Here is a 21133-nt window from a genome sequence, read left to right as displayed (position 1 = left end):
TGTCTTTGAATCCTTTTTCACCTCTCTAAAATCCTCTTTGTATTTCCTGATTCACTGAAGGGGTCCCTGATTACATCACTTCTCTGACATCACAAATGCCATAGTTCTAGCAGAGGCAATAAGACTTCTATCCATCTGCATTCATATTGGGCCAATAATTCTGGTACTTAATCAGTGTAGTCCCAAAATGAGATTAAGTTAAGTACAAGAAGATTTTCAGATGGGAGGGAGAAAGGTGGTAGCGGGTGGCATTTTACACACTTTCAGTGTTGACTGACTGTCCCTCACATAATCCTTACTGGGGGCAGTCAGTACATAACTGTGTCAAGCAATTCTTTTCCTGCTCTCCTTTAAAAAGTAAAATGGGGTTTTTAATATACAGAGCAGCTCATTGTGCTTATTTTTTTCTTATCCTAAATTATTATCTAGCAGTGTATGCCTTGAAACATTTCCAGGTTGAAAAACAGTGCATGTTTCTTCAGTGGGTTTCAAACATTTGGGCTTTAAAAATGTTAGGGAATTGAGTTTTGGTTGGTGTAACCCCTTTGCTGCTAGACAAATGCTCTTTTCAGCATGGTCTTTTTGACAAAACATCAAGCTGTGAGGTGTACACTTCAGGAAAGAAGGGTAGTATTCAGCAAACAGAACAGTTGTCAATAACTAAAATGGTCTGCCTTTTTACATAATCAGATCGATTGCGGTGGGCGGCTGTTAAGCACATTCAGTGTTGCTCTGCTTTAAGTCCATAAAACTTGAGGTGCTCAGGGTCTCAAACTTGGGCCTCATGTTAGCAACTTTAGTCATAATGAATCGTAGCTGTTTTCAGATTGCATTGGTCTACTACTGCCCACTGGCAGGGGGCAGCTTTGCTTGAAACTGTACATAGTACCAACAGAGCGTTCTGAAACTTGCTGCATCTAAATCAGGCCCTGCTTCCCAGTGCACAGAAATTCCCTTTCCTGACTGGTGTTGCCCCCATGGTTGTCATAAAAAACCCAGCTTACATCCACCTGAGGAATAGCCAGTCTCCTAAGAGGTTATGGCCTTGTGAGGTCACATAACTATGACCTCACCAGTTCAGTTTTATATACACACTATGGAAAAACCTCAACAGATCCCAGGCAGCCACCAACTGGAATGCACACTGTCACAGGTGATGGCAAAGCAATCCGCAAGAATTTATACTCACTCTCAGACTTGGTGTAGCGGGGTTCTATGAAAAGCCTTCAGGACAGTGTGTTTTAGTGCTTTCTATTAACTAGAGTCAAAATTTCTAAACTGAGTTGTCTAAAGATAGCTATCTAAATACACTTAAAAAAAAAAATCAGACCACTTTTTTCAGAACTGCTGCATACCCCATAGTTCAGTGAATTCAGTGGGAGCTATAAGTGTGCAGCAGTTTTCAAAATTAAGGTACTTTTCCTTTAGGCAGCCAAGTTTGAGAACTTTGACTTAGATGCATGTTCCAGATAAATAGTTCCGTGATGTTAAAGTGGTGATGTTGATGACTTGAAAAGATACGATAATCTCCATAAATTGAGGTCAGAATAGGTATGTGTATTAGGAAAACTAATATGTTAAATTATTTGGAATAGTCAGAGATGAAAATCACTTCAGAATGATTATTTGAGCACTGCAACGTAAACAAGCCCAAACCTTTACACTAAGGTGTTAAGTCTGTTTGTTTGTTTGAAGAGATGTACATGGATCATCCTACTGTAGAACAAAACAGGGAATTTCTTCCTTTTTAGAAAAGGATATGGGTTTTTTTGTTTTGTTCTTAAATCAGATTCAGTTAAACAATTGGCTGACAGAGAAGGAAAAATCTGGTCTCACTGGCTGGCTTGGCATGAACTGCCAATATCTGAGAAGAAAGACTTTTTAGAATTTGCTGTTGCTGCTTACCGTAACTTGATGTTCACACTTACTCATTTATGACACTACCTTTTTTGAATAAACTTGATATGTGGCTGGGCTTTTACTATTATCACCTCTTTAAATGTTAATTTCCCTTTTTTCTTTCTTAGGAATTGTTGCAGTTAGCTACATTAATGAAGCTATTGACCAAGGCAATCCTGGGAAAACTCTAGAAACACTGCTGTTGCCTACAGTCAAATTGCAAGATGTGAACCCAACAAATGCAAGGCATTATCAAGATGTTCTGCACGATGCCAAAGTGCAGAAATGCAAGGTAGAACCTCAGCTGGCTCATTGATACTTGTCAGTTTATTAAATGCCAAACCTGAATGTATGTTTGTCTCATCTCTCCTCCACCATCACCACCACATTTTGTATGTTGGTCCTCCCTCACCACCACCATATTTGCAGTGGTTGTGGTGTCTGTCTCTCTTGTGCCAATTAAAATGTTATGAGCACTAAGTAATTCCACCTCCCACTGAAACTTGTATTGTGAATGGGAGCTGGGGAGGATAAAATCAGTTGTGCATGCTTGTCATTGTGCATGTGATGTTTCCTAATTTATCTAATCCTGTCATGATCACGTCAAATATTTAAGAATATGGTATTTATGCCAGAATTGTGCTGAAGCGGTTATCTGAGCTGAGCGGGAGATCTGGCCTCTTGTTTCTAGGATTAGGGATGGATGAGTATTTCACAGCTAGATGGAAAGCTGCAGCTTTTGTCACCTATGGGAGGGTTGAAGCAGTGACAGTTTTCAAAAGAAATTCCTGGAAATTACTCTTTCCTGAACCCTTGTATTTGCTTAAAAGTAAACTTGGGTTTTTGATCGTCTTTATGATCCCTTTAACTTTGACACCATCCTGTGGTTGTGGTTGTGGTTGTGGTGGTTGGTTGGTTGGTCGGTCACAAGCTTGCTGATTGTCTTCCTGATACGCTACTTAGGGTAAACCATCTTAGCAGGATACAATGTCAGCTTCCACATAAAGCTGTGCCTTGGCTAGCATCAGAGTTTTAGGAATTGTAAACAAATTAACATAACTGCTTTCAGAATGTAATTGAACACAAGATTAACTATAGCTTTTGGCAAAGTATTTAAAATATATTCTCAAGTATTCTGTCTAACAATCATGCTGTACATTCCTAAGCTAAATTATGGGAGCTTTTTGCTGCATGGTACTTACAGAGTATTTATATATGCTGCTATAAACTATCTAGTCATCTGCAGTAACTACAATGAGGGGAGGTCTTAACGTTTTATGGAAGCTGTATCGGCTTTTGAAGTAAACCTTCATTTTTCCCAATTCTTATAAATTATGGAGGTACTCTGATTAAAAACAAACTTCATCGTAGTTCAGGACAAGAAATTTTAAAGAGTTTTCAGAAGCTTAAAAAAGCACTGAATGTAGTTTTCACATACTTACAGTTGCCCTACTGTTCCCCTTCTGTGGGCAGGTCTACACTGGGGATAAAGTTGACCTAAGTTACACAATTCTAGCTACATGAATAAAATAGCTGGAGTTGACGTAGCTTAGGTCAGCTTACTGCAGTGTCTATGCGAGAAACTCTCCTGTCAACTTACCTTATGCTTCTTGTTCTGGTGGACTACCAGAGTTGATGGGAGAGCAATCAGCGGTCAATTTAGCAGGTCTTCACTGGGCCTACTAAATCAATCCCCCGATGGATCGATTGCCACAGCATCGATCCACGGTAAGTGTAGACAAGCCTTATGTTCTTCTTGCTTTTTGTGGTCCTTTCTCTGCTACTTTAAATATGCTTTTGCTCTGTGAAAAACTCTCAAAAAACCAACCCAAATAACTGATTACTGCAAAGGAAGGAATGAAACTTTTTTTTTTAAAGTACGTGTTTAAGAACGTGATATATTCAGTCTCATAAATTACAGTAATTTGGGGTGTAACTTGTCACAGTGGCAGGTAAACATTTTTAGATATGATTTTTAAGTTGTCTCCTTTTTAAACAGTGAAGACTATATTCAGTTTCTTCAGCCACTTTTTATTTTATTTGGCCTTTTACTGGCTAAACCAAAGTTCAATAAAATCCACCATACTCACCATCCCTGCCCCCCAGAAGAGCTCCTGTTCATATAAGCAGACGTTATCTCCAATTTAATTGTCATAGTTTTAAGGATGAGGTGTGGAGGTTAAAAGCAAGTGTCTGATTTGCAAGTACTAGATTGCACTGTACCTGATTTTCATTACTCCAGTGCAGTGGTTCTCAACCCGTGGACCGCCTGCAGCCCAATTAGCTCACAACTGCAGCCTGTAAATGGCTTTTCTTACTGCACTTCAAAAGAGGGCAAAATAGAAATCCATTGATCATAAGTTAGTGGTATTAGGTATTTTCAGGGTAGCCAACCCAAAGTTTTCAAAAATAGTGATATTGGCTTAAAAATACCATTTGAGTCTTATTTGCCCTCTGTTGTTGGAGCTTTTAGGATTCACATTTTTGGACCTTTCTCCATAGAAGTGAGGGCTAGAAACTTAATATTTTTTTTAAATTAAAACAGATTCTCACCTGAATCAGGAGTAGTAGCTTCAAGAACAGCACCAAAACTTGTGATAAAATTTCAAGACTGTATTTTTAGAAGTCCTTCAGATTTACTTGCTTCCAAATTTTATGTAGAAAGATACTTTTGAACTTCTGCTTTCTTTTTTCATTAAAAAAGACCAATTAGAATTTATAAGACAATAGTCAATTAAATAGTGTGTTTTTTGATGAATTATCAGACATTTATATATCTGTCACAATAATAAATGTTGGACATTTAATTTAACTCATTCTTCCCTGGATATTTTTACCATTGTGAGATAAACATTGGATTGTTCTCTGATTTTGGACATCAGATAGTAAAGGAATGGATCAAGGCAACTGTTTAAACTGCTTAGAGACAAAGCAATAAGATAGAAAAAATATAAGCCATCTGTTTTGTTGTAGTAGTAATTAACGTGATGGACAATAAGTATGATGTTGCTTGGTGTGAAGCAGATGGCAAAAATCATAAGGATCAAGAGACTTATTTTAACATACCAAAGCCACTTCCGCTCATAAGTATTGAGCGTTTGGATAATTGAGATGTAACAAAAAATAATAATGGTCAGTGGTATTACAAATCCAAAGATTGCTAAAGAGATGAAGTAGTAGAATTGGAATGGTGATAAAGTTTCACAGGCATTATGTACATCGTGGCAGGTAAAGATATTTAATTGTTCTAAGTAGTAGCTTTGCTTCATTATGCAGAATGGCAGCATGTACAGGAAAACAATTGTCCACACAATTCCACATGCTAGTGTTGAATAGGTACGCTTTGGCAGACTTCTGTAGGTGAACGGATGAACAATAGCCACGTAACGACTGATGCTGATGCACATGAGGAGTAGAATGGAGCAATACATATTGCCATAGAAAATGGCAGTCGTCATTCGGCACATTATTTCTCCAAATATCCAGTTGTTTCCATTGAGATGGTATGCTATCTTGAATGGCAGTATGATACAGAATAGAAAATCTGAAAAGACTAAATTTGTATAGAAGATGGCAGAACAAACAGATCTGATTCTGAAAAACAGCATCCACAGAGTGATGGCATTTGATGGCACACCTAATAAAACTACAAGAATATATGTTGCGGGTACTAGTTTGGTGCTCAAAGAACTACTAAGGTACTCCATTGTGGTATTGTTAACTTTCAGTATTGAGCCATTTGACTTTCCTGAAGAGCATTTGTGTTCTTTGTTGTGAACAGTCTTTGTCCAGCCTTCTATATCAGAAGGGGGAATATAATCATAAGTGCCTTGTGGCATTCCACGAAAGGTCTTAATATCAGGCACATCTTGACTTGTGGAGCTGTTATCACCATGTTTAGAATCTGAGATTTAAAAAAAGAAAATAGCTAAAACATAAGATATGTACTCTGGACAGAATCATGATGTATACCTTTTTTCTGAGAGAAATTAGTGCAGCTTTAATCTGAAGAATGAGTCTGTAAAAATGCCATTGTGGTGTACTGTGTTGTCTCTGATTCCTGTATCACATGTGGTATGGGAAACCCCTCATAACTGTATTTATAAATGGACTCTCAGCCCTGAATACTCAGCTGGCCTTGATCAAGCTGTATTCTTTCTGTTTTAAGAATAATCAGTTTTTTGTGGCAGAATTATGCTTATGACATCTGTGCAACATCATTATCTTTAGTGGATTTTCACAGGTGTAACTTACTGAAATTGATAAACCATGCTGATGTACAAAGAGAATATAATTGTTGACTCACATGCCTCAACTTTTGGTTCAGCAGTTCAAACAGGAATAATAAGCAGTAAAAACTTTCATCACTTAAGCAAGCACATATGACTGTGTAAAAGGTAAATATGTTGAATAAGAGGTGCCATTTTTACATACCCATTTTTCAAATTAGAACTATATGTAGAAATGTTTGCCCTTTATCTTTACATATAAAAATCTTCCTGATATGGTATTCAAACACCCAAGAGTCTTGTCCCCACCCTTTTTCTAAAAAAAAATAAATAAAAAGCTAGCCACTCTGGCTCTTTACCTCTTGGCTCAGAAGGCAAACCAGATTCACTCCAGTTAGCATGAAGAAGCACTGATATAGCTACTACTCTCCATTGTTTTGGGGCAGGGCAGCTATAGTCTTAAGTACTAAGCATGGGGCTGATCATCTGTGTTTTATTTCTGATTCTACAGCTGGCAAATCTATCTGCGTCAGTTCCACTATGTGGGGTTATCCTTATTTTGTAAAGTGCTTTGAAAAAATATTATGTATGTGAAAAATGCTATGATGGTAGCTATTTACTTATCTGCAAAAGTGTAATGAATTGCAGACAACTCTGAAAACGGCACTAAAGTAAACATTCTCTTACTATGTAGACAAAGATTAATGAGCATATTTAGCCTCTTCTCCTAATATCAACAATCCTGATAAGGCTTGGCATAGAATTTTGTAAAGAAGTGCTAGTATTAAGTGTTCAAAACAAAAAGTGTGCAAAACAATAATTCTGTTTTACACCTATATAATGTCTTTCACTTGAATCTTGTAGCCGTAATAAAGTTTTTGCTATTTGTATAATTAGAATCCTAGCTCCAGAATTCTGAACAAACTGTAAGATGTAGAACAGTCCTATCTGAATCTTTGAATCCTAGTCTTTTTGACGTAACATGACATAACCAATTTCTTCTGGATTAAAAAAAAAAATACAGGAAATAACAATTAGATCCAGGCATTACAGCCATGACAGAATACGCATAGGAAGCAGATCTGAGTAAGACTATACTATTTTTAGTCACATCTCTGGGCATGACTGCCCTTTAAAGAGACTGGTGTATCAGAGCACTTTTTAAATAAATAAATACAAAAACAATTAATCTTCATAGAAAATGTCTAGTTCTGCTCGCACTGAAATCATTGTGTTTTTCTCACAAACTCCAGTGAGACTCTGGGCCCAGTGTTTTGGAATGGTGGCTTTCCCCAGGTATTTAGGATACAAATTTACCTCCATCAACTGAGTTTTCCTTACAGTGGTACCTTCTGTGAAGTGTTAATCCTGTATTCATTATGCTCTCTTTCTACACAGAAGGTGTGATCCCATAAATTCAGTACTATCAACACTGTAGGAACAAGTACTGTAGGGGAAGTGGGTTATGAGGGAAATCACATTTCAGTAAACACAAAAACAATTGCATTTTGTTTGTCAATTAGCAAAACTATCAAGGGCCACTGTGGGGAGAAATTCAAAATAACTGAAATAGAGCAATCAAAATCTGCCTCAGCTGAGACTTTGTATGCGGTGTATCAGCCTGCTAACAGAAGCATCTAAAAGATAAGCACAATGCTCATGGTACCAGCTGAAATATACAGATAATTTAAAATAGACCTAGAACCAGAGAGCTTACCTCTTTGCCGTAGACTTGAGGACAGAGACAGCAATCCGGTTATAATTAAGACCAATGTTTTCATTGTTGCAAGTTAAATCCAATTGGAAAAATGCCTCTTTAATTCAGTTGAAAAGGTTTTTAAATCCACATTTTTTGTGTAAAAGACCTTGGGGTTTTAGGTCTGCCATCCAGAAGCATTCTGTGTGTACGGGACTGACAGAAACTAACTAGTTCATTCTTTCTCTAGTTCAGCAATGGGGTGTGACATCTGAATATGTAAATACACATGACTCAGTTTCAACCTCCGGCTGATACAGAAGAGATTAAATTGCTTTAACTTCTGTAATTTAACTCCTAATTTACCATGAACATGAAGAGTTTTTTAGTCTTCCTTTACTTTGTTGGAATTTATACATAAAATATTCAGAAGAAAATATTTCTCCATAGAATATTCACAGAAAGTGTTTGACACCTGGAGTCCCCAATCAAAGATCAGAGCCCCGTTGTGCTAATATGTACAAATATGTAGTAAAAAGAAAGTCCATGTCCTAAAGACTTACAAACTTAATTAAATTACAAGAGGAAACAAATGCATGGTGTTGGTGGGGATGGGGAAGGGAGGATGAGGTAACAGTGATTCAAGCATGTTTCACTCAGACTAGCTAGACTGTGCTGTAGCTTGTCACCTGCCTATCAGTTACCAATTGACAGTGGTCTGTAGGCTGTCCTGTCCCGTCTGCTTTGTTTAAACAGTTCCTATCCCTAAACAGCCTACATCTTTAGGAAATGTTACACAAATTATTTTTTAAAAGCTTCCTATGTGTCACATGATGAATGACTGGCTTCCAGCAGACAACTTCAAAATGCTGGACAACACCACTGGCTTCCAACTTACTGATAAGCTTAGAATAACAAATTATTACCTGGCCCAGAAGCCGTATCCTTACGAACATTGTAATAATTCTGAAAAAATCTGAGATCTTGGGGAGTTAAAATATTTCATGCCTCACTCCCCAATCCCAAGATTCTAGCTGAAGTTTAGTGACTCACTCTTTAATGATACTCTGAACAGTGTAATTTTGATTTGTAATAGCTGCAACTACACCTCACATTGAATCTCTGAGATATAGTTGATTCTGATCATGCTTGTGAGGCAGTTCTGTTTTGAAATCTTTGTGCTCATGCATAGCTTATGTGTTACTTGACAGTTTGGTAGGAAGTAAAGAGTATTTTGAGTTTTAATTAAAAGTTCTTTGAACTGGATGCCAGAATTAAAATATTCCAAGACTAATGTGAGACTGTTGTATTGTAGTTTTATAAGAAAATAAGCAAACAGTAATGCATTCTACAAGCTTACAGTTGTTTCCTCTGTAAATCCTCGTAGCAAACTTCGGGAGGAGAGGGAGAGAGAAAAATTACACTAATTTAAAAATAGGAGTTGACTTTTTGTTCCTGCTGTTTTAAGGCTCAAAGTGTGGGGAAAGTGACCTGAAATGCAAATTGTGTTCATAAATGTTTTTTCTGCATCAATTTGTACTCTTCCCCACTGTTCTAATCGAGATCAAATGCAGTTTACTATAAGAAAATACATATGTAAATGCTGATCAAAAATATACATGTGTTGTGCATGGATAGATACATTCTTGTCACACTTACCACACAAATATCTGTTCCACTTTTCTAATGAAAGAGCTTTTACACATCCTCTATCCTCTCATTACCGTTACCTCTGCAGAGTACAGATTCATTTGGGTTTTGGCCTGAAATAAAATAAGTGAAAACACTGAGATCCACCATCAAGCTGGTTCACCACACACCAGGCTATCTTAGCATTCTGCCCCTATGTGACATCTTCCTAAATTTCATTTTTGTAGGCATATATTTGTACAATTTTGTATCTTTGCTAAAGTGACATTTTATGGGTTTCATAATCTAATGTAACTCTTGTACTTTTGTCTTTTTCTCTATAGAAAGTCCCCCTGTGTTACATGAAATTTTTCTTATTAGCAGTTACCATTTGTATCTTTATTAAGCAATGGAAGCAATTTACTTCTGCAGTGAGAGGTTGACTGTCCTCCCAACCAACTGCTGACACTGTAACTAACATTGCTTTCCAGCTAGTTGTTAATGGGTGTGGACTTTGATTCCTGAACACTGAATGAGACCATTTAAGTACCTCCTAAATCAGTCTGTCCTCCGATAGCATCTAGCATTTTTTGTTTGTTTTTGGCAGCAGTGTCCTCCGGCTTTACTACTTCTCTGATATCCCAGGCATTAATTTAAGATTTGCATGCTAGAAATTGTGCCATTCTTTGAGACTGTGGGTGGAAAACAAAACCCCAGATTTCTGGTGCACAGTTATTTCAGTGATCAATGCACTAGAAACACCTTAATTGAGCTTAACTTGAGTCTGACCTTGCTAGGGTCTCTTCTTTTGTGCTCACAATTCTGTGTATTAAATCATGCCAGCAGTTATTTACTTCAGTTTCTGTATATTTAGGCACTTAAACCTCCAAATGCGTTATTTTAGACTGCAAATTGGGGGCACACAAAAGAAGCTGTTTTTGAAAATTTGACTTGTATTGCCTATGAGGTAAAATTCGATAGTCGGTAGTTATCCAATTAAAAGCAACACCTGTCCTGGCATGTACTTCATGATTCAAAAAATTCAGAAATTAAAGAAAACTTTGCATTACTAAATCTGAGCTGTCTTTCTCTGTGAAAGTTCATTCTGATATTTTTGATGTCTTTTTACTTGTCTGTACATATACATGATTTCCAATGAAGAGCTTTGAAAGAAAAGTTAACTGTTTGTAAGCTTCTGTTGGATTTATGCTATGTCCTTGAGGAATCATATTGCTATCTGAATGCTCCTTTTCCTCTGTTCACTGGTGAATTATGGAAATTGAATTGTTGCTAAATTAACTCTGTTCAGAAATCTATATCTGTCTTCGGTAGAATAAACCTACTATCCAAGCTTTCACATGTTAAATGGAATTTTGCATTTTGGTGAATATACACTTACTGTGCTGAAGAAAAGTGTGTTATCTAAACGTTAGCTTTTATCTGTGATCTTTATTTGTTAATTGCTAGGTTCATATAGTCAAATGAGGTTTAGTGTCCTCAGGCTTTTAGAAGAGCTTTCCGTCTACTGAAACTTTAATAATGTGTGTTTTCTGACTGAGTTTAACTTACTGTATTTTATGTATAAATATTTCTCCATCTCTCTCTCCCAGGAATCTCATGATGAGACAGCAGTTCTCTGGCTAGATGAGATACAAAAAGGAATCAATGATGCTAATAGTAATATAGAAGAAGCAGCAAATTGTAAGTATCAACCTGAATCTACATTGAAATACCGTTTTTTTTTTTTTCAGGGTAAAGAAAGATGAGATTTTGAACTCTTTTTTTTTTAATTCATGTACACTTTAATATGTTGGCTAGGTAAGTTAGAGTTAATTATTTTTAGGAAACAAAAATATATTTTTTCATTACAGCAAGATTATGATTAAAATAAGAATTAAATGTAAAATATAATTACATCTACCTAGACACAAGGACAACTGTTTTGTCTTAGTAATTTTGGAAATCAGTATTACCCAAGGTAATAGAAGAGCAAAGATTTCAAATGTTAATACATTTTCACAGAGCTGATGAAATACAGTACATTAATAAATCTCCTTTGCATAGATATGAAAATAGATTCAAGGAGGGAATGAGACATGTGAAGCATTTCATGTAAGAGATTTTGCTTGTTTGACAAGTTTCTATGTGGTAATAGAAAACATTTGAAAGAAGTCTTGTGTACAAGTCTAAGTCCTGACCTATGTTGCAAGACTGAATTCCTACATGGTTACAGCTTGGTTAGTCAGATTTCTTATTTCATAACAACACCTCTTAACAAATGCCAGTAAATACTCCAACTTTGAAAAATTAAGAGCATGTGACTAAGTACTAAAAAAAAAAATGATTATTCCAATTCATAATGCAACAGTTTGCTTTGAATCTGTAAGAAGATAGTAGCGTAAGAGAAGTTGGTTATCCTGTTGAACCCAGGGTATGTAGAATGTCAAAACTTTTTAGAAGACAGAGTACAAACAAATCTGAAGGATTTATAACTACAGTAACTCCTCACTTAATGTTGTAGTTATGTTCCTGAAAAATGCGATTTTAAGTGAAACTATGTTAAGCGAATCCAGTTTCCCCATAAGAATGAATGTAAATGGGGGGTGTGGAGGAAGGAAGGTTAGGTTCCAGGGAAAAAATTTTTTTGCCATACAGTACAATACAGTACTATAGTTGGGAGGTGCCCATCTTACCCCACACTGGCACAGCCCACTGGCTCTGGAAACAATGAGGGGGGGAAAGGAGGCTGAAGATTCTGGAGTCTAGGAGAAGCACGTTGTGTAGCGGCAGCTTCCCCTGCTCTGCAAGCACCAGTAGAGGGGGACTCAATCCTCAGCCCATCTATGCCTCTTCTTCCCCCTTCCTTCCCCCTTTACTCTGCACGCGACAGTTGACAGAGCTCTTCATCGTGTTGGCAGACGGACACAGGAAGGCCCTTCATTCTACCCAGAGAATTTCATCACGGATCACTGCCTTTATCCATTTTTGCTATGAATAGGCAAAAGTGCAACTGCCAGCAGTTGTAACCACTCATTCAACCAGGGCACAAGCCTCGTCGGCTGCCTTCCTGGCCCATGTACCAATTCAAGATATCTGCAGGGCCATGACCTGGTCGTCCATCCATATGTTTGCATTCCATTACGCAATCACCTAGCAACCCCAGAATGATGCTGCCTTCGGTAGAGCAGTACGGGAAGCCACACAACTGGGAACTCCAAGCCCACCTCCAGGAATGCTGCTTGTGAGTCACTTAGAATGGAATTGACACGAACAAGCACTTGTTACCTACCTTTTCATAACTGTTCAAGATGTGTTGCTCATGTCCATTCCATTATCTGTCCTCCTACCCCTCTATTGAAGTTGCCAGCCCTACGGATACTACTGAGGCAAAAAATTCAAACAACTGTGCTGTGGGTGTGCACACACCTAAAATGGAATGAACGTGAGCAACACATCTCAAACAACAGTTACGAAAAGGTAGATAACTGTTTTTCCTCTACCTCTTGTATATTGTTACTTATTCAAATAAAGCAACCTTCCCCAGGCAACAGAAAAGATCAAACCATATACAATGCTGATCAGCTATATATAATGAGAATGAAGCATAGAGCCGAGCAAGAAAGAAGAACAGATTACTAAACTCTTATGTACAGGAATTTACAAACGAAAATTGTAAATTATCCTGTCCTTATCTGAAATGCTAAAGTAGCTTTCTTTTCCAGGTCCCAAGACAGGCTGAGGGTAAATGATATCACTAGGGGCTGGCCTACACTGGGGGGGAGGAATCAATCTAAGATGTGCAATTTCAGCTACGCAAAGTCGAAGTATCTTAGTTCAACTTACCTGGCCGTGCTCACGGCGGCAAGTCAACCGCCGCAGCTTCCCCGTCGAATCCACTTACTACTCCTGCCGACATGGAGTACGGGCGTTGATTCGGGGATTGATTTATCGCGTCTAGATGAGACGCGATAAATCAATCCCCGATAGATCAATTACTACCCACTGATCCGGATCGGTGGGTAGTGTAGACATGGCCTAGCAGTCAAAGCCCCCAGCTTGACCTGCTGTTCCTTACTTGCGAGGGAAAAAATGAGCTTTAAACTAGTCCTTCAGGTCATTGCTGTACATGACTGGGAATTTGCTCCCAGTCCAAGCAGAGGATCAACCAGCAAAAGTTTTAGAATGAGAATCCTGTAAATTTAATTGGCAACAATATACAGTAAAAGCTGTTTTATCCAACACGTCACCAACCAGAAAGCTCTATAAACCAGCATTTCTGATCTTCATTGAAATTTCGGTTTATAGTCCGGTTGGTGCAGAACAGGCAAGGGGTTGGGGTGCGGGAGGGGATGTGGCACATGGGTTCTTGGAGGGAGTTTTGGTGCAAGAAGAGAGTGAGGGCAGCAGGTTGGGGTGCGAGGTGCTGGATCTGGGGGGCGCTCACCTCGGGCGGCTCCTAGGCAGAGGCTTGGCAGGTGGTTCTGTATGCTGTCTGTGCCTGCAGGCACCGCTCCCACAGCTTCCATTGGCCGTGGTTCCCAGCCAGTGGGAGCTGTGGAGCTAGCGAGCAGGGCAGGGCAGTGCGTGGCACCACCTGCCATGCCTCTGCCTAGGAGCAACTGGGATAGGTTGCCGCTTGCAGGAAGCCACCTAAGGTGAGCACCCCCTGATCCAGCACTCTTGCAACCCAGCCTGAGGCCGGCCGCGCGTGCGCGCGCGCACACACACACACACACACACACCCATCTTCCAGAGCCCATGCTCCACAACCCCTCCCATGCGCCAGCCCTGCATCCCTTCCTGCACCCACACTTCCACCCTTTTAGTTAACTGATATTTTTCACTTACTGGCACCTCCCATTCTCCCAACATGCCAGATAAAACAGTTTTTACTGTAATTACTGCTTATATGTGGTCATCAAATGTTTTGCCATTACTAAATTTTTTCGATTCCCCTTTCAGTAGCTGTATTTTATTTGCTAAAGATCAACCTACTGTGTTAAATTAAAATGTTCCTTGGATGTTGATAGCGTAGAATAAAACAAACCTTTGTAGTATTGAACATATATGGCTAGCTACTGAAGATGCATAGCTCTTCAATGTTGCTGAATTTGATACTGCTATTGTTTTTAAGATTAACTGAACCTAGTGCCTTGATTTAATCAATCAGATGTGCTTAAAACCTTTGGGGGGAAACCTTAACAGATCAAATATCTGTGAAAAGCATCTGGCTTTTATCATTTTAGAATGGCTCAAATGCACGTATTTACCCACATTGAACATTTTTGCACTTGGTAATTCTAATGCCTCCTTTGATGGGGTAAGTGCTTTTAATGAAGCTGTGAGGCAAAGGCATGAGAAACATGAAGGAAAATCTGTGCACAAAGAAAAACGGATCTTTTAACATTGTAAACAAAGATAAGCAAAAATTAGAGAATGAGACTGGAATAGACAAGATTGTTTACTCATTTAGGAGCAATATAAATATTGACATTCTAAAGTTTATATAGTTAGTTCCCTGCTAATTTCCACACAAACATTGTGTCACGTTGCTAGATAATACAGGAGGTATTACCATGCAATAAGAAATCTGGCTAAGAAAGGCTGGGACTATGTGGGAATCAGTAAAAAGATGCAGCAATAGACTTTTTCATAGTCTGTTTTGTTTTATGGCACCATGTTTGTATTATATACATACTATGAATATTCATGAGCTTTAGCATTCAAAAAAGCAGGCTTTTCAAGCCATACAATTTTTTTTTAAGCAAGTCACAAACACACAACCTTTTTTTTTTTTTTGTCAAGTCATTAAGGCCTTTGCTCAGCATGGAACAAAAGAAGTCAGTCGGACAAATAATATCCATATCCTGCCAAGGCAACTCAGTGTCATCAATTTTCAGATGAGAAAAGTTGGGTTTACAAATTTCCCACAAGGAATATGCAAGCGTGCTTTCTTTGAAGATGCTAACACACACTAAGATCAAGTGGTCTAGACTTGAACTCTATATTTTCTTATAATCACGCTGAGAATTTCATTTTGACCCATAAACCTCAAGGAGGCTTTCTTAAGAAGGCAAACAAATTAAAGAACAGTGCGTGCAAAAATACGGGCAAACTACAAGTGTAATGTTAGCCATTGTTTTGAACGAAAATTATCTGAAGTGTTGGACACCAATTTCAATGAAGGATTTATGTAGAAAAGGAATCTATTTTTGAAGAGGAGGTGGAAGGAGGATGTCGATAACCGCATAATATCAAAGAATGAATTGAGTGATGTGACAAACTAAAAAGTGCCTGTTTCATCAGGAAGTCTTGAGCTTCCTGTAAGCTTATTTTTGTGATCTGTTTAAAGATTTCCACAGAGATGAGAGAGTAGTAGTAAAAATATTTTGATTTCATGGTGTAATTTTGACAAACATGACATCTCACGTGAAACTTTCCACATTCACAAAAAACTTTGTGGAACTCATATATTCTCTTTTTAAAAATCTGTATAGCCATAAAAATTGACACATTTGCAGAGTGTTGGAATGGGCTTTCCTATTCACACCATACTTTTTCAGGTGCTTGTTTTGACTTGTGTTTAAGCCATTTTATTCTATTTTTGTGAGTGGGGGAGTCACAGGGCAAACTTACATCACAGTTCACTTTGCTTCTATGACCTGAACTAGCAAAGCAGGTCTTTTATACCTTGCATGCATTGCTAGCAGTCACAGAAATCCTGTGTTTTGAGAGAGTCCACATCACAGGAGTGAGCTGATCTTTGGCCCTCTTAAACGTTCAGTTTCATTCTGTGACAGGACTGCTGCATTTTGTGTATCTGAGCAGTTGAAGGGTCAGGGGAAAACACTGGTGGTGGCTAGTCTAGTATTTGAGATTCTAAATACTACAAGAACTGAGGGGTATACCTGGGAATCTACTTTTTTGCTCTCCTTGAATTGGTAAGTTTTGCTGCTTAGCATAGTCTTGCCATGAAAACACAGTCCCTGAGAGGAGAACTCTTGAGAAACAACAACAACAAAAAAAAGAGTTGGAGCAGCAGCAGCTTTATGTTCAGAAGAAGCCCCACTGTCAATATGCTAGAGCTCGGTGCAGAAGGGCCGGTCGCAAAGTACGATATAAGTGCCTCAGCTACCTATCATACCAAGGCACTCCTAATGAACAATGTTAATGTACCTAACCTAACCTTCTGTACCAAGCTACTGCTGTTGCTGTTTGGATTTCTGTCTTGTTGCTGATATTCTAATGCCAGTCAGTGGCAGCATGGCAGACTAGGCATGATTATCTCTAGCCTTGGAAGAGTCTGTGTGCCAAGCATAGGTTACTTCTTCTTCGAGTGATTGCTCATATCCATTCCAGTTAGGTCCGCACGCGCCGCGTGCATGTTCATCGGAAGACTTTGTACCCTAGCAACACTCGGTGGGTCGGCTGGGCGCCCCCTGGAGTGACGCCACTGTGGCACGGGATATATACCCCTGCCGACATAGCCACCCCTCAGTTCCTTCTTACCGTCCGTGTCAGTCGTTGGAACAGTGGAGCGTGGCTTAGCTGACCTCCACTCCCTAGCTACTCGTAGTTTTCTGATTCTTTATCGTGTATATAGTTATAATCCTTTTTATATAGTTATAATTAGCGTATTTGTTTATAGCATAGTTAGTCCACTATAGTTAGAGTCCAGAAGTGGGGATTTCCCCACATAGACCTGTTCGCCTCCCGTGTGAACAGGAAATGCCAGATGTTCTGCTCCTTCCAGGGTCTTTCACCGGGGTCGATCTTGGACGCATTCCTAATGTCGTGGAAGCACCGGTTGCTTTATGCCTTCCCACCATTCCCGCTGGTTCACAAGGTTCTGCTAAAACTCTGCAGGGACAGAGCGCACCTAATCATGATTGCGCCAGCATGGCCCAGACAACATTGGTACACCACGCTGCTTGACCTGTCAATAACCAGCCCAATTACCCTGCCACTCCACCCAGACCTCATAACCCAGGACCACGGCAGTGTTCGCCACCCAGACCTGCAGGCCCTTCACCTCACAGTGTGGCTGCTGCGTGGCTGAACCAGTCAGAGTTGCACTGCTCCGCTCTGGTACAACAAATACTCCTGGGTAGCAGGAAGTCTTCCACTCGGTCAACGTATCTGGCCAAGTGGAAACATTTCTCCTGCTGGTGCACAACGCAGAATGTTACTCCCTTTGAGGTCTCGATCCCTGCCATCCTGGACTACCTTTGGTCTCTTAAGCAGCAGAGCCTGGCAGTATCTTCTTTGAGGGCGCACTTGGCGGCCATCTCCACGTTCCACCCAGGAGAGAATGGCTGCTCTGTGTTCTCGTGCTCTATAGTTACTAGATTTCTCAAGGGTCTGGAGCGCCTATACCCCCAAGTATGCTGCCCCACCCCTACCTGGGACCTCAACCTAGTCCTAAACAGACTTATGCTTCCACCATTCGAGCCGTTGGCAACTTGCTCACTGCTATACCTGTCCTGGAAGACAGTTTTCCTCGTAGCCATTACGTCGGCCAGATGAGTCTCCGAGCTTCGAGTGCTCACGGTGGACCCACTGTATACTGTCTTTCACAAGGACAAGGTACAATTGTGACCACATCCAGCGTTCCTCCCTAAAATGGTATCAGCCTTCCATACCAATCAGGACATCTTTTTCCCGGTCTTCTTCCTGAAGCCGCATTCATCTCGACGGGAACAGTTACATTCCCTAGATGTCCGTAGGGCGCTCGCATTTTATATCGATCGGACGAAGTCCTTCTGTAAATCCCCCCCAACTCTTCGTTGCCGTTGCTGACTGGATGAAGTGCCTACCCGTCTCCTCCCAGAGGATCTCCTCATGGGTGATGGCGTGCATCCGCACGTGCTATGACTTGGCTCATGCTCCCTCGGGCCATCTCACCGCACATTCTACCAGGGCTCAGGCTTCATCTGCTGCCTTCCTGACTCTCATGTACCAATCCAGGAAATATGTCGTGCAGCTACCTGGTCCTCGGTCCACACCTTTGGTCCAACAGTCTAGAGATGATGCAGCCTTTGGCTCAGCAGTTCTGCACTCTGCCACATCTCACTCCGACCCCACCGCCTAGGTAAGGCTTGGGAATCACCTAACTGGAATGGATATGAGCAATCACTCGAAGAAGAAAAGACGGTTACTCACCTTTGTAACTGCTGTTCTTCGAGATGTGTTGCTCCTATCCATTCCAAACCCACCCTCCTTCCCCACTGTCGGAGTAGCCAGCAAGAAGGAACTGAGGGGTGGCTGGGTCAGCAGGGGTATATATCCGGTGCCATAGCAGCGCCACTCCAGGGGGCTCCCAGCCGACCCGCCAAGTGTTGCTAGGGTAAAAAGTCTTCCGACGACCATGCACGCAGCGCGCGCACACCTAACTGGAATGGATATAAGTAACATATCTCGAAGAACAACAGTTACAAAGGTGAGTAACCGTCTTTTCTTTTAAGTTCAGACGAACAGTGGGATCCTACTTGGTGAAAAGGTTGAGTGTGTCTAATCTTGCTGTGGGTTTCTGTGTTGTCTTGCATACAGTTTGCCTGCTCTCAACTGAATGCTTACGTCTTTTCAGAGTGACAATGAAGCTCTGTCTCCTTCCTAGCCTAAATTTGTTTATGCCCACCTCTTTTATTAGTTAGTATCAAGCTTACAAAAAAGTTATCTTTCAGTTTACCAGATTTTCACTTGCTGACTTGGGGAGATGTCTTGTTGGGGGATTATCTTCTCCATCCTGTAGGCTGTTTGTTGCTTGGACACTGCAAGTCCCTCCTGCATCAGCTTTATTGGGGATAGCAATATGTATGCGAAAGAGGTCAGGGGAGGGGAATATCCTCTGTCAGCTTTGAGCAGCACACGTGTGCAAGTTAAGAAAATTGCATATGCCACTTCAGCCTAATCCACAAATTGTGGAAGGCAACAGCGGAGTTGATGTCATTCACTCATTTCTCCTCTAGATTATGTTGACCCAAATTTCAGAGGCCATTAATGTACGTGGCAGCACAGGAATAGATTTGCTCACACATGCTGCTTTGCATATATCTTTAACTTAACTATGTAGGAATGCCGTGATAAACATTGAAGCATGGACTGCTATGTCTGTAACTGTCACAAACTTTAAAGCTTGAGTGAATCTACCTCTTCGCATCTTTATAGGCTTTGCTATAGCTGAAATTCCATGAAAAATGACACTTTATGGGGTATAAATTTTTTATTTTATTTCAGATGACAAATTTTGCAAAAAGTCACTTGCACACAGCTGCTAGGCTTATATAGTGCTGCATGACTGTCTTCACCAAAGCAGCCAGACTTTGTCCCCAGATTCCGCAATCAGTATTTACTTATTCCTAACTACACTTCCAGTGCTGTACAAGGTATCTTTGCAGCATTGTGGTATACATTGTACAGACTAGAAGGTGCACTGGCGTTGTACATGGTGAGTTTGTTATCTGAAATAGTTGCATTTACAAATATCTCACTTGAGAGTAGATAGTGAAAAGATATAAGAGATGGTGGTACAAGAGATGGTGGTACATCATGTAGATAATCTCCAAGAACACCAACACAAAAGTGCATTCTCTAGATCACTGAAATGTAGAACTGTATCTGTGTGTATGTAAAATATAAAATGCCTGACGTTGAAATGCAATTTTGTTGTTTAGTGGCTCTTGGAACCTCAATGATTAACAAGTGTTTGGAAAAGCATGATTCGCAACCAGTCCTGGATATATTGCAGTCTCCTAAGTTTGGTTTAAGAGTTGTTCCAGAATGTGCTGAAACCTATTACAAGAACCTTTTAGAAGCCAAGAATTTAAAAACCAAAGAAGGTAAAACCAAATCTCTGCAGTACTGTAAAGGCATTGAAGGATTAGTGCAAAGTGTTTATATACGGTGCAAATGTATATAAATGTTTGTGTATATATACTGTACCTTTAATTCTCTCTGTAAATTAAGGGAGAGTTGGAGGAAACTTTGAGATTTTTCCCCCCCTCTGATTTGTCAAAGGCTGTCTCAATCTCCAGTTTTGAATTTCTCCATAGCTGCCTATAGGCTAGTCCACAGCCCAAAATAGCCTCAGTATGGAACCGAACAGCTCTACTCCTTTTCCCACTCCCAGCACAGCCTTACACCAGCAACTGCAAGGTCAGTTCTATGCTGCTCCTGTTTGGGTGAACTCCTAAGGCCATTGCAACCCATTTTGTGTCCCCTATGCAATACCAGAGCACTGTACAGGAGCTGCAGCTGGGGTCAGAATCTGGCCCTCAGTGTAAAGGAGGACTAACATTTAAAGTAGTGTCAGCTAGTCCCGGGTATTCATCTTAACCATGACCAGCTGATGGTTTTAAATGAGAAACAGTCTCTTTTATTTTGAACAGTAAGTCTAGTTTAACATGTTGTGTAACAATGCCTTTTTCCAGCACAGACATGCTTATTTTAGCATATAAGACAATTTATGGGTGGTATTTTGTATAGTTGTCTTTCTCATCATGTTTCCCTTGTACTCCTGAGAGAATTTTATGCCAAAAAAATTAAAATTCTGCACACACTATTTTCAAATTCTTCAAATTTTATTTATCAATAAATAAACATGGAGGCTCCAGGATGGCAGTGGGGAGCACAGGCTGTGTGGAGGTGAGAGATCACCTGCAGCCGCCCACCATCCGTCCAG

General features: G+C 40.0%; 2 protein-coding genes across 4 annotated transcripts in view; one reads left to right on the top strand and one right to left on the bottom strand.

Annotated features, from left to right (window-relative positions):
• Positions 1–21133, top strand: part of IQGAP2 (IQ motif containing GTPase activating protein 2) — a 254515-nt gene that overhangs the window by 177945 nt on the left and 55437 nt on the right. For 2 of the 3 annotated variants that reach the window (XM_032774320.2, XM_032774329.2), the window contains 3 exons: positions 2028–2191; positions 11064–11154; positions 20127–20291. In XM_032774320.2, coding sequence (XP_032630211.1) covers positions 2028–2191; positions 11064–11154; positions 20127–20291 — 420 coding nt within the window. Of the gene's footprint in view, positions 1–2027; positions 2192–11063; positions 11155–19840; positions 19901–20126; positions 20292–21133 lie in introns of those variants that run through there. The other variant, XM_032774343.2, reaches the window with a different exon arrangement.
• Positions 3915–8092, bottom strand: F2RL2 (coagulation factor II thrombin receptor like 2). Its single transcript, XM_032774352.2, has 2 exons — positions 7846–8092; positions 3915–5803 (listed from the first exon to the last, which is right to left on the bottom strand). Exons 1-2 carry the CDS (start codon positions 7907–7909, stop codon positions 4713–4715), a joined length of 1155 nt encoding a protein of 384 aa, XP_032630243.1. The 5' UTR covers positions 7910–8092; the 3' UTR covers positions 3915–4712.

This window comes from Chelonoidis abingdonii, chromosome 6 (genome assembly GCF_003597395.2).
Source record: "Chelonoidis abingdonii isolate Lonesome George chromosome 6, CheloAbing_2.0, whole genome shotgun sequence".
NCBI classification, from domain to species: Eukaryota; Metazoa; Chordata; order Testudines; family Testudinidae; genus Chelonoidis; species Chelonoidis abingdonii.
Note: the sequence above shows the minus strand (reverse complement) of the source record. Positions and strands in the feature narration are given on the sequence as shown.